This window comes from Peromyscus maniculatus, chromosome 8 (genome assembly GCF_049852395.1).
Source record: "Peromyscus maniculatus bairdii isolate BWxNUB_F1_BW_parent chromosome 8, HU_Pman_BW_mat_3.1, whole genome shotgun sequence".
NCBI lineage: Eukaryota > Metazoa > Chordata > Mammalia > Rodentia > Cricetidae > Peromyscus > Peromyscus maniculatus.
Window position 1 is genome coordinate 4,712,469 of NC_134859.1, and position 13,087 is coordinate 4,725,555.

A 13,087-nucleotide genomic window follows, 5' to 3' on the forward strand; every position below is an offset into this window, starting at 1 on the left:
CCAGTGCAGGCCTGACAAGGGAGAAGGGGGTCAATGCTTCCATGGCTGGCACTCCTTTCCATGAGGACTTGGGATGCCACCCACTGGCACAACAGGAAAACTCCAATAATCTTTCCTTCTGGGAAACCAGAGGTCACAACTCCAAACACTTGTCACTACCTGGTGTCCTGTTAGACACCATCTCCTTGCTTCTCTTAAAAAGATGTGTCCTTTGGTACATCTTGGACGACAGTCCCTGAAAGAGGGCCACCAGGACCATTTAGCAGTGACTTCATGTGAAAGGGAGAAAAGACACTGACAAGCAGTGAGTGTCTAAGACTGGTTCCACATAAAGCCTCAGGATGGGTTCTGTGCCGCGTCTGCTGCCCACAAAGGCTAAAGGGCACATGAGATAAAAGCATACCAGACAGAAGATGGACCAAAGGTCAGCCATGCTGGAGGAGGTGGGAACCACTGAAAGAGGTTCAGCAGGAAGGGGCTACTGTTCTTGGGCACTGCTCTTGGCTCCCTCTTTGGAAAGAAGGTCTGTATCAAAGGCTGACAGCAGATCAGATGACGCTCTTATGAATTCAAAGCAGGGAGCTAGGTGTACAGTAACAGCCTGACAAATAGTAGCTACTGGAAGAGAACCAAAAGAGGTGGTGCTGGTGGGACTATGTGGCTTTCATTGTCTGACAGAGGACATACATTAATCCTCTGAGACAGAAAAAAATGACTTTCCTAGTGTTAAGTTCTAAAGAAATTGGTCTAAGCCTTGATAATAAGATGCATGGCCATCTACTGGGTGGTGTTTTACTCAGGAGTCCCTTTGCGGGTGGGTGGGAAGATCCTCCTACATCCTCACTGAAAGACAGGAGGGTCTGGAAAGAGAGGAGTCTGGGAAAACGAGGAGACAGAAGCAGCATCTTCATGCACAGGTGCATCCCATGAAGAGCAGGCAACAATTGGCTGGTCAATGCTGCAGTGAGCAGTCGCATCAGCCTGGGCAGGTCCTTCTGGGAACCAGAACAGCACAGCAAGGAAATGGACTTCTTTAAAGTAGGGCGAGCCCCAGGCTGGGAATTTAGGGCTAGGGCACAGTAGAGATGAAATGGAAGGCTGTTCTCTGTTCTGAGGGCTCTTTGTCTCATTCCCTCTACAGCAAGACACTAGTCACCCACTGTAAACCATAGAGCTCCACTAATATCTGGTGTTTTAAAGCCTGCTATGTTCCAGAGAGCAAAGGAGGGAATTCTCAGGAACTCCTGTGGCAACAATGGTGCTAGAGGAAGTTGGCAGGAGCTACAAACTCTTGAAATAGCCACATTCCAAATTCTTAGTTATCTGCCTAGGAAAATCCTGCCCAGGGGCATGAGGAAGTAGAGCACTAGATTTGCAGCAGCATGCTTGGAAAATTGGGGATGGCCAAATACAGCTCTGGCTGAGCATGCCCTACTGTAGCCACACAGCAGGTAAAAGAATCCCAGCAGGTTTTTTAAGTATGACCTAATGATTCTCTGTATTTCCTTGGAGTCTATTGTTATGGCCCCCCTTTTCTTTCTGATTTTGTTGATTTGAATATTCTCTCTCTGCCTTTTGGTTTGGATAAGGGTTTTTCTATCTTTTGTATTTTCTCAAAGGACCAACTCTTTGTTTCATTGATTCTTTGTATTGTTCTCTTTGTTTTATTTGATTGATTTTAGCTCTCAGTTTCATTATTTCCTGCCATCTGCTCCTCTTAGGCATGTCTGCTTCTTTTTGTTCTAGAGCTTTCAGGTGTGTTGTTAAGTCACTAGTGTGAGATCTCTCTAATTTCTTCATGAAGGCACTCGGTGCTGTGAACTTTCCTCTTAGCACTGCTTTCATTGAGTCCCATAAGTTTGGGTATATCGTGCATTCATTTTCATTGAATTCTAGGAAGTCTTTAACTTCTTTTTTTTTTTCTGAGACAGGGTTTCTCTGTGTTGCTTTGCACCTTTCCTGGAACTCACAGAGATCCACCTGTCTCTGCCTCCCAAGTGCTGGGATTAAAGGCGGCTGCCACCACTTCTTTATTTCTTCCTTGACCCAGTGGTAACTCAGTAGAGAGTTGCTCAGTTTCCATGAATTTGTAGGCTTTCTGTTGTTTATGTTGTTGTTGAAATCCAGCTTTAATCCATGGTGGTCTGATAAGATACAAGGGGTTATTTCAATTTTCTTGTATCTGTTGAGACTTGCTTTGTGGCTGAGTATGTGGTCAGTTTTAGATGGTTTTAAATAGTTTTATATGGTCACCATGCTGTGGTGAGAACCTTTTGTTTTCTGTTATTTTCTTCAATTTCTTTCTTCAAAGACTTGAAGTTCTTGTCATACAGGTCCTTCACTTGTTTGATTAAAATGACACCAATAAATTTTATATTATTTGAGGTTATTGTAAAGGGTGTTGATTCTCTGATTTCTTTCTCAGCCCATTTATCATTTGTATATAGGAGGGCTACTGATTTTTTTTTTTTTTGAGTTAATTTTGTATCCAGTCCAGTCACTTGACTAAAGGTGTTTACCAGCTGTAGGAGTTCCCTGGGAAAGTTTTTTGGGTTGCTTATATATACTATCATATCATCTGTGGATAATGGTACTTTGACTTCTTCCTTCCAATTTGTATCCCCTTGATCTCCTTTAGTTGTCTTATTGCTCTAGCTAGAACTTTTCAAGCATTATATTGAATAGCTATGGAAAGAGTGAACAACCTTGTCTTGTTCTTGATTTTAGTGGAATTGCTTTGAGTTTCTCAAAGCAATTAATTAATCAAAATTAATTTGATGTTGGCAATCAGCTTGCTTTTATTATGTTTAGGTATGTCCCTAGTATCCCTGATCTCCAAAATTTTTATCATGAAGTGGCACTGGATTTTGTCAAAGGTTTTTTTCAGCATCCAAAGAGAAGATAATGTGGTTTTTCCTTTCAGTTTGTTTATACGGTAGATTACATTGACAGATTTTCCTATGTTGAATCATCCCAGCATCTCTGGGATAAAGCCTACTTGGTCATGGTGGATGATCTTTTTGATATGTTCTTGGATTCAGTTTGCCAGTTTTTTATTGAGTATTTTTGCATCTATGTTCATGGGTGAAATTGGTCAGTAATTCTCTTTCTTTGTTGGGTCTTTGTGTGGTTTGGGTATTAGGGTGACTGTGGCCTCATAGAAAAAAATTGGCAATGTTCCTTCTGTTTCTATTTTGTGGAATTTGAAGAGTACTGGTGTTAGCTCTTCTTTTAAAGTCTGGTAGAATTCTACACTAAAACCATCTGGACCTTGGCTTTTTTTGGTTGGGAGACTTTTTTCTTTTTTTGGTTTTTTGAGACAGGGTTTCTCTGTGTAACTTTGGTACCTGTCCTGGATCTCACTCTGTAGACCAGGCTGGCCTCGAACTCCTGGCTCTGCCTCCTGAGTGCTTGGCTTAAAAGTGTGTGCCACCACCGCCCGGCTGGTTGGGAGACTTTTAATGACTGCTTCTATTTCCTTGGGAGTTATTGATCTATTTAAATTGTTTATTTGATCTTGATTTAACTTAAAGTTATTGGTCTATTTAAATTGTTTATCTGATCTTAACTTAACTTTGGTAAGTGGTATCTATCAAAAAAATTTACCCATTTCTTTTAGATTTTCCAATTTTGTAGAGTACAAGTTTTTGAAATATGACCTAATGATTCTCTGCACAGCCACTTTGGAAGTTAGCATGGCTTCAGTTTCTCAGAAAACTGGGAATCAATCTACCACAAGACCCAGCTATACTGCTCTTGGGCATATACCCAAAGGATGTACAAGGACACTTGCTCAACTATGTTCATAGCTGCTTTATCTGTAATAGCCAGAACCTGGAAACAACCTAGATGTTCCTCAACCAAGGAATGGATAAAGAAAATAAAGAAAATGTGGTACATTTACACATGGAGTATTACTCAGCTGTTAAAAACAAGGACACCAGGAAATTTGCAGGCAAATGAATGGAACTAGAAAAAAAAATCATCCTGAGTGAGGTAACCCAGAACCAGAAAGACAAACATGGTATATACTCACTCATTAGTGGATATTAGATGTAAAATAAAGGATAACTGTGCTACAATCCACAGACCCAGAGAGACTAGGTAACAAGGAGGGTTCATGGGCGTGGGGTGGGGCAGAGACCCAGATCTTTCTGGGAAGGGGAAATAGAAGAGATTTTGAGTGGACTGAGGGCAGGTGGGGATGGAAACATGAGTGATCAGATTGGGGGTGGGGTGCATGTGGCAGGGAGAGTATTGAGGGGGACTGCTGGTGTGCATTTTGGGGTCTGGTGGAAGTCTGGCACAAGGGAACTTCTACAGGGAGGACCCCAGCTTAGACTCCTAGCAATAGCAGATAAGCAGCCTGAACCAGCCATCTCCTGTGACCAGGCCAATTGTCATCAGAGATGTGTCATTTAGCAACTGATGGAGAAAGGTGCAGAGACTCACTGCCAAACATTAGGCGGAGTTTGGGAATCCTGAGAAGGAGCAAGAGAAAGGAGTATAGGAGTCAGAGGGGTCAAGGACATCATGGGAAGGCTCACACAATCAACTAACCTGGGCTCATTGGGGCTGGCAGAGACTGAACAGATAACCAGGGAGCCTGTATAGGACTGACCTAGGCATTCTGCATATATGTTATATTTGTGTAGCTTGGTCCTCTTGTGGGACTCCTAACAGCAGAAACAGGGGCTGTCTCTGACTCTTTTACTGGCTTTGGGACCCTACTCCTCATACAGGATTGCCTTGCCCAGCCTTAAAACATGGGGAGGTGCTTAGTTTTACTGCAATTTGATATGCCAGGTTTTATTGATACTCATGGAGACCTGCCCTTTCTTGGATGGAGACAGAAGAGAGGGGATTGGATTGGGGGTTAGGAGCAGGGGGATGAGAAGGGACTGGGAGGAGAGGATGGGGAGGAGGCTGCAGCCAGGATGTAAAATAAGTAGATGAAAAAAAAAAAAAAGAATCCCAGCAGGTATGCATGTGCTAAAATGTCTAGACACACTCCAAGACAGGCTAGGAAAAAAGCCAAGTCTACAATATGGCCAATGTGACAGCACAAAAATCTATGCACACTCTAAATACATGTACAGTTATCCCTTGGGCACTCCCCTACCCACTGTGACACCAAAATCTGCAGATGTTCAAGTCCTTACTTTAAATGGCACAGCATCTTCCTATAACCTACTCCATCTTCCTGTAGACTCTAAATCCTCTCTAGATGATGCATAAGACTTCATATCATATATATGCTGTGTAAATAGTTATTTAGGGAATAAAGATAAGAGAAAAAGAAAAAGCCTGTGCATGTTTACAGCATTTTGTTTTTTGAGACAGGGTTTCTCTGTGTAGGCCTGGCAGTCCTGGAACTCACTCTGTAGACCCAGCTGGCCTCAAACATGGAGATCTGCCTGACGAGTGCTGGGATTACAAGTGTGTGCCACCACTGCCTGATCATATTTCTTTCTGAAGTTTCATTTGTTTGTTTTTGAGACAGAGTTTCATTATGCAGCCTTGGCTGGCCTGGAACATACTATGTAGACTAGGTTGCCCTTAGACTCATCGAGATCCACCTGCCTCTGCCTCCCAAGCACTAGGATGAAAGGCATGTGCCATCACACCTGGTCTGGTGTTTTTTTTTTGTTTGTTTGTTTGTTTTTGAGACAGGGTCTCATGTAGCTCAGGCTGGCCTCAGACTCCCTAAGTAGCCAAGAATGACCTTTAACTTCTGATCATCTTTCCTCTACCTCCTAACTTCCAGGGTTATAGACATGTACCCAGTTTTATGTGGTGCTGGGAATGGAATCTCTAGGGCCTAATGCTTGGTAGGTAAGCACTCCGTATCAACCAAGCTACAACCCAAGCACTCTATCCACACTCCCATCCTACCCCCACCCCCATTTTAATTAGAGACAGGGTCTTGCTACATGGACTTACCTGACTGGTCTGGAACTTACTAAATAGACCAGTCTGTCTTTGGATTTGTGGATATCATCCTGATTCTTGCGTGTACAACCATGTAGTCCTTCCCTGACAAGTTTGTCTGGCAATTGGTTAGATACACAATTTAAAAAACAGCACATGTAGTACTTGCACTTAGCAGTGAAGCAGATCTAGAAGGGCCAGCCTGACAATGGATTAGCTCCTGTAGGGGAGGACGTTAGGAGGGTAGGTGTTAGGATCAAGGTTTCAGTAAAGGGGACTTGGCTCTTATCTCTGCAGTGTTCTGGCTTTTGCGCACATCCTTCTTGTGTCATTAGAAGTGATTATAGAGCTGACACTTGGGCACGCTTGTGGGGAGCTGGCTGAGAAGGCAGATGGGTTCTTAGACTCTCACCTGCAGAAGGCCTGCGAACTTGACAACTCCCCAGCCAAGCCTGGACACATCAGGCTCCACCAGGCTCATCTGGTAAATATCCACAGCCAGGAAGCGCTGGACCATGCCGCCGTCCTTGGTGATGACTGTGCATGCGATCAAGTCACTGTTATCTAGGAGGAGGAGCAGAGAGCAGAATGAGGCCTAGCTCAGCTATCCAACCATCTCTTGAGGGGCCCAGTACCATACAGAACTGGATGTGAGTGCCTCTTAAGCTAATTCTGCTAGGAGTCTCTTTACCTCTTTAGGCCTCAGATTTCTTAGGCTCTCAAAGCAATGCTTATTGCGACTGATACAAAGCATACAAACCATTAGGCAATAGGTACACAAGCTACAGATGGAAAATAACTAACAACTGAGTGGGAGCGTCGCTCAGGGGTAGAGCCTGCCTGGCAGGTATGAGGTCCTGGGTTCAATCCCTAGCACCAAAACAACCACCACCCAACAGCCCAAATCCCAGGGACACTCCAGTGTTCCTTTTGGGCCAAAGGTAGTTTACAGCTATGATGACGGTTTTTGCTTATGTGAAGAGAGGAAAACAAGGTCCCCTGCTCTTTGCAGCAGCAGCACCACAAATCCTCAATGCAGTGTCTGACAACTTAAGAGCCCAGCTCTAACTGGGTGAACTAGGTGGAGTGTGGCCCTGGGCCTTCTATCTGTGAAATGGGAAGAAGGCCCCTTATCTCAGGATATTTGGTACAGAAAACAACAGCTGCTAAGAAGGTATCCAGTATGAAATAGTACACACAGCGAGCACATCGCAGGTCCCTTCTCCTTCTTTAAATTTATATCCCAATCTGTTTTATTTAGCACCAATGACTCTGAAGTCACCTGAGTTATACAAGCCATCAATCATGCCTGCAGTCCAGGCTGAGTTCCATCCAATGGGATCTTCTTTCATTTATGTTTTCAATAGATAGCTAAACCAGGAAAACTCCCAAATGAGGGAACAAATTGACCCTGACTTTTCCCATCAGATGGAAAATTACAAAGTTGTATCCCAACACTAAGCTTTGAGCAGTGGCTGTCTGTGAGGAGGGAAGTAGGACCTGGGAGGGGAGCATGTATAAAAGAGCACTAGGACTAATGGAGGAACTTTCATTGGAAAAGAATTGCTTTTGATTATATTTACTTAGTTATGTGTGTGCATGTACTCTCATCCCACCATGTGTGTGAAGTCTGAGGACAACCTGAGGGAGTTAGTTCCTCCCTTCTACTATGTAGGCCCTGAGAACTGGTCACAGGTCCTCAAGATTGGCAGCAAGTGCTTTTATCCACTCAGCCATCTTGACAGACCCCCATTTATTTTTTGAGACAGGGTCTCACTATTTAGCCCTGGCTAACCTGGAACTTGATTTGCAGACCAGGCTGGCCTTGAACTCACAGAGATCGACCTGCTTCTGCTACCCAAGTGATGAGATTAAGGGCATGGGATACCATGCCTGGTCATGTTTTTATTACACATACCACTCTATTGCTTAAAATTACTTTTAAATGAGAAGGTATTTAAGATATGTGTTGGGGGAATATTAAAGTGTGTTACTTTTGTTTATGTTGGCATTTGTTTAACTCTGTGAAGTTGTGTTACTGTGCCTGTGTAAAACACTTGATGGCCTAATAAAGGACTGGCCAATAGCAAGGCTGGAGAAAGGATAGGTGGGGCTGGCAGGAGAGGCAGAACATATATAGAGAGAAATCTGGGAGGAGAGATCTAGTAGCCAGGGAAGGAGGAGGACTCCAGGGGCCAGCCATCCAGCTACACAGCAAGCCACGGAGTATGAGTAAGATTTACAGAAGTCAGAGAATGGGAAAAGCCTAGAGGCAAATGGTAGATGGAATAATTGAAGTAAAGCTGGCAAGAAACCAAGGCAAGCTAAGGCTGGACATTCATAAGTAAGAATAAGCCTCCACGTATGATTTATTTGGGGCTGGGTGGTGGGCCCCAAAAAAGAGAAGAAACAAACAACAGATGTGCTTTTAAAAACAACAACAACAACAACAACAACAACAACAACAACAACAACAACAAAAACCTAAGGTAAAAATCATACTGAGTCTGGAGACGTAGCTCAATGGTAGAGTACTTGCCTAGAAAACAGAAAGCCAAAGGTCTGATTCCTGTTAGCACGTATGTGTACACACTGTGCTCAAGTGAGGTCAGGGCTGTGGTTCAGTGGTAGAGTATTTGCCTAGTATATGTGAGGCTCTGTCTAGGTTTGAGTTTGATTCTCAGCAATGGGACAGGGACTATTCACAAACTACAACAATGAGAAACAATACAATTTTAAATGAAAATGAAGGTAGAACATTTAGTTTTGTGATTCTGAGATATGAGAAAAGTATTTCTAAAAAGAATTCTAAGTCTTCTGAGCAAAGGGAAAGGTAACAAAGGGGGTACTGTGATGTTGTGTCCCCCAATATATTGTGCACCTTAAAAAACTTATCTGGGGTCAGAAAACAGAACAGCCACTAAACATAGAGGCCAGAAAATGATGTCACACATGCCTTTAATCCCAGCATTCTGGAGGCAGAGATCTATCCGAATCTCTGTGAGTTTAAAGCCACACTGGAAACAGCCAGGCATGGTGACACACGCCTTTAATCCCAGGAAGTGATGGCAGGAAGCAGAAAAGTATATAAGACGTGAGGACCAGGGACTCTTATGCTTTTAGGCTTTTAGCAGCAGTTCAGCTGAGATCCATTCAGATGAGGACTCAGAGGCTTCTAGTTTGAGGAAATAAGATCGGCTGAGAAGATGGCGAGGTAAGGTGGCTGTTGCATGTTCTGTCTCTCTGACCTTTCAGTGTTCACCCCAATACCTGGCTCTGGGTTTGTTTTTATTAATAAGACCGTCTAACAATTTATGCTACAGGGTACATTCTAGCTCCAAACACAAATGGCAACAGACTTGGACTTGAATATTGTCTAAGGGGCAATACACATAGTTTTCCACTTTTCAACTGGCCTGATGATAAGAGGGAAATCTCCTCACTTCTCTTTTTTTAGGCTACCCTAGTAGGATACAGTTTAGTTTGGCTCTTTGAGGTATAAACTGCCTGGAAATCTGGCTTTTGTGTGAATGTTTACAGAATATTCTCCCTGCTTATTTATTTATTTATTTTTTAAATATGGGCTTTATGCTTCCATCTCCTCTTTGGAATATGACACCTGGGACACCATTCCCTGAAGCAAATGTCAGCCCAAATGGGGCAACTGTCTGGATCCTGCACTTGTCCTTTCTTGTTATCTATGGCAAAAATCTCCCTTTTCATCCCAGCTATCCGGTCAAGGATATAGAACTTTTAGACAGGGTCTTCCTATATATCCTAAGTTAGCCTCAAACTTACTATGTAGCCTAGGCTATCCTCCAACACAAGGTGATCTTCCTGCCTTCTGAGTGCTGGGATCAAGGCATGAGCCACCAGATCTGGTTTATATTTGGCCCTGTTTTTTTTCTTTAATTTTTTCTTTTAGTGGTGTGCATCTGTGTGTATGTGTGGGTGTGTGCACACATGCATGTGGATGCCAGGGTCAAGCCTGGGTGTCATTCTTCAAGAGACACCCATCTTCTTTTTGGAATCAGGGTCTCTCATTGGGATCTGAGGCTCATGAATAAAGCTAAACTGGCTGGTTGGCCATCGAGCTCCAGGGCTCCACCTGCCTCTGCTTCCTCAGGGCTGGGATTTTAAGTAGACACCACCTACACCCAAGGGATTGAACACAAGCCCCAACGTTTGCAGGGCAAGCATTTTACTATCTCCCCAGTCCCTTCACCTCAATATTGCATGACTTTCTCTTGTCTTTTTAGCTATCAAGAGTGAAAGCTTTCTTGCTCATTCTTAGAAGTATCTTCTAAGTGAGGTTTATTTCCTTTACTCAATATGTAAAATATTTCCTCAATGAGAATCTTTTATTTTTAAAAATTCAACAAAGCCAGGCATTGTGTGGTGCATGCCTTTAATCCTGGCACTTGCAGGCAGAGACAGGTGAATCTCTGAGTTCGAGGTCAGCTTGGTCTATAAAATGAGTTCCAGGACAGCCAGGGCAACACAGAGAAACCCTGTCTTGAAAAAACAAACCAAACCAAACCAAACCAAACCAAACCAAACCAACCCAACCCAACCCAACCCACCCAGCCCCTAAAACCAAAAACCCACACCTGTATTTTTCTTTCCCTTTCCCTTTCCCCTTCTCTCCTTCCCTTTTCCTAGCCCATCATCAGGACAGCACATCTTTTTTCCACCCTTGCACTTGTGAAAGATCTGGTCTGACCAGTCACAACTGATGGTGACTTGGGATTGTTGGGGCTGGTGGGATTCACTGACAGGCAGCTGAATACCTCACAGAGCTGAGCTGTCTTAGGGGCTTCAGGGAGCAATACCTACCACTGTCACCACAAAGAACAACAACAAAAAAGGAAAGACAGAACCCCAAACTGGAACAGCTTTCAGAGATGTCATTGAGACATCAAAGTCCCATGAAGACACAGGGAGATTTCCCAAGAAATAAGAATACAGTGTGCAGGTGAGGGAACAGTGGGAACAGGTAAAGAAGAAAAGAAGTGAAATCCAGAGATTAATTGGGAACACAGTACTTGAGGAAGCAAGTAAGTACTGGCTAGGAGTGACCTGCATGTGGGTCTGTCAGGTGTCACTTTAGGAAGTCCTGCCCCCAACTCATGTGGAAGTTTCAGATGCAGGAAGAGCCCTAGTTTGCCCACAGTCTCCATCTTCAGAAGAATGGGCATGGATTCTTCCAGGAGTCAGAAGGCAGTGCAGCAGTGTGTTGAGGCCCTGTGAGGGACAGGGGCATGGAGGAGGGATTCAGTGGCAGGCAGTTCTGTCCCAGCGTGTGGCAGCCTCAGGAGTTTCCCTGCAGGGAGGGCTCTCTAGATGCCCAGTGCAGGTGACCTAAGGTCTTCTAGTCACCGTAGCATGCCATGTTCCAGATCTCAGTGCCCATCTCACTTTCATGGACCCCTCTCCGACTATACTTCAGAAGGGCTGGGCCTAGAACTCCCTTGAGAAACACTGCAGAGGGATTGGTAAAATGGCTTGAGGGTAAAGGTGCTTGCTGCTAAGCCTGATGACCTGAGTTCAATCCCCAGAACCTGCATAGTGGAAGAATAGAACCAGTTTCTATAAGTTGTCCTCTGACCTCTTCTCATGTGCTGTGACATATGTGTGAACACACATGCACACACACAATAATTATAAACAATATAATTACAAAATACTGAAGGAGCTAGGCATGATGGCATGACCACACCTGTGATCCCAGCTACATGGGAGCTGACACAGGAGGACTGCAAGGTCAAGCCACCCTGGGCAACTCCGTGTGTAAAAAGGGCTGGGGCCACCTAGCTCAAAAACCAAACAACAGAAACCACTGTGGAAAACAATATAGAAGATTAGCCATGTGGTTCAAGTGGCCAAAGATGAACCATGTAATGAGTTTAAAGGACACAGAGGAAGAGATGGGGACAGCTAATGAACACAAAAAGGTCCCTCTGTCAAGAGAAGCCAGGAACAAAATCAAAATAAGATACCATCTTCTACCGAGCAGGCTGGCAGTAAGAAGAGCGGCTGATAATATCAGGTGTTGCTGAGGATGCAGAGGACGGTGTTCTCAAAGGCTGCTGGGAGGAGGAGAAATGAGCACAACCGCTTTGAAGGGCAAATTAGCATCATTCATTAAAACTGAAAGTTTCACATCCTATGACCCAGAAATTGCTATGTTCCCAAGAAAAACACTCAGCTGCGTGGGCCAAGAGCTGGTCCCTGGGATGCTGAGGGCTGATTCTGTGTTTGTGAGGACCCAGATGTTCAGAAATAAGAGAGAACCCGAGTAAGAAGAGCTCATTTTACTCAGTGTGAAAATCTCAAGATCATACGGCCAAGGGGAAAAAGGCAGCTGTGGGGTGATCTAGCTTCTCCTCGGTCTTCTGATTTTCTAGTGGGAAACAGTTGCTATTGCATATGGAAAAGGGAATCACTGGCTTGTGGCTGGTGCCTGGGCTACACACACTGGTAGTGGTGGGGTGAAGCTGGAGAATTAAGAGTTTGGAGTCAGCCTGGGCTATATAGAAAAACCATTCTGTCAGAAGAAGAAGAAAGGAAGGAAAGAGAAAGGAGAAAAGGGAATGGAAGAGAGAAAGAAAGGAAAGAAGAAAGGGAGTGTATGCATGAGGATGCCTCCCCAATGTGTAGTATGTATGTGTGTACATGTTCATGTGTGCACATGTGTGTAGGCCACAGGTTGGTGGTGGATGTCTTCCTCGGTTGTTTTCTACCTTTTTAGGAGACAGGTCTCTTAGTGAACCTGGAGCTCACTGATGGGCTAGAGCACTTGGAGATGACCTGTAAGCATCCTCCAGGGTACCTCCTCCCCCAGTACTGAGGCTGTAGGCATGCCATGTGCCTATCTTTTGATGTGGATGCTGGAGAGCCACACAGGTCCTCATACCTGTATAGCAAGCACTTTTACTTGACCGAGCCATCTCTCCAGGCCCTGTTTTTGTGTGACCTTGAATTCTAAATACTCCTGCCTCAGCATCTCAATTGCTGGGATTATGGGTATGCTTTACCACATTCTGCCAAGCCTCCTCCTTTTATCAAAAAGGAAACTAAAAAATTAGGAGTCTTAACTTGAAATGCATCAATCCGTGGGAATGTAGTTCAATTGTAGAGTTCTTGCCTAGCATGC

General features: G+C 44.2%; 1 protein-coding gene across 19 annotated transcripts in view; it reads right to left on the bottom strand.

Annotated features, from left to right (window-relative positions):
• The window catches only part of Clec16a (C-type lectin domain containing 16A), a 223,379-nt gene that overhangs the window by 58,540 nt on the left and 151,752 nt on the right, over nucleotides 1–13,087 (bottom strand). For all 19 annotated transcript variants that reach the window (XM_076577861.1, XM_076577868.1, XM_076577857.1 and 16 more), the window contains one exon: nucleotides 6,344–6,495. In XM_076577861.1, coding sequence (XP_076433976.1) covers nucleotides 6,344–6,495 — 152 coding nt within the window. The remainder of the gene's footprint in view (nucleotides 1–6,343; nucleotides 6,496–13,087) is intronic.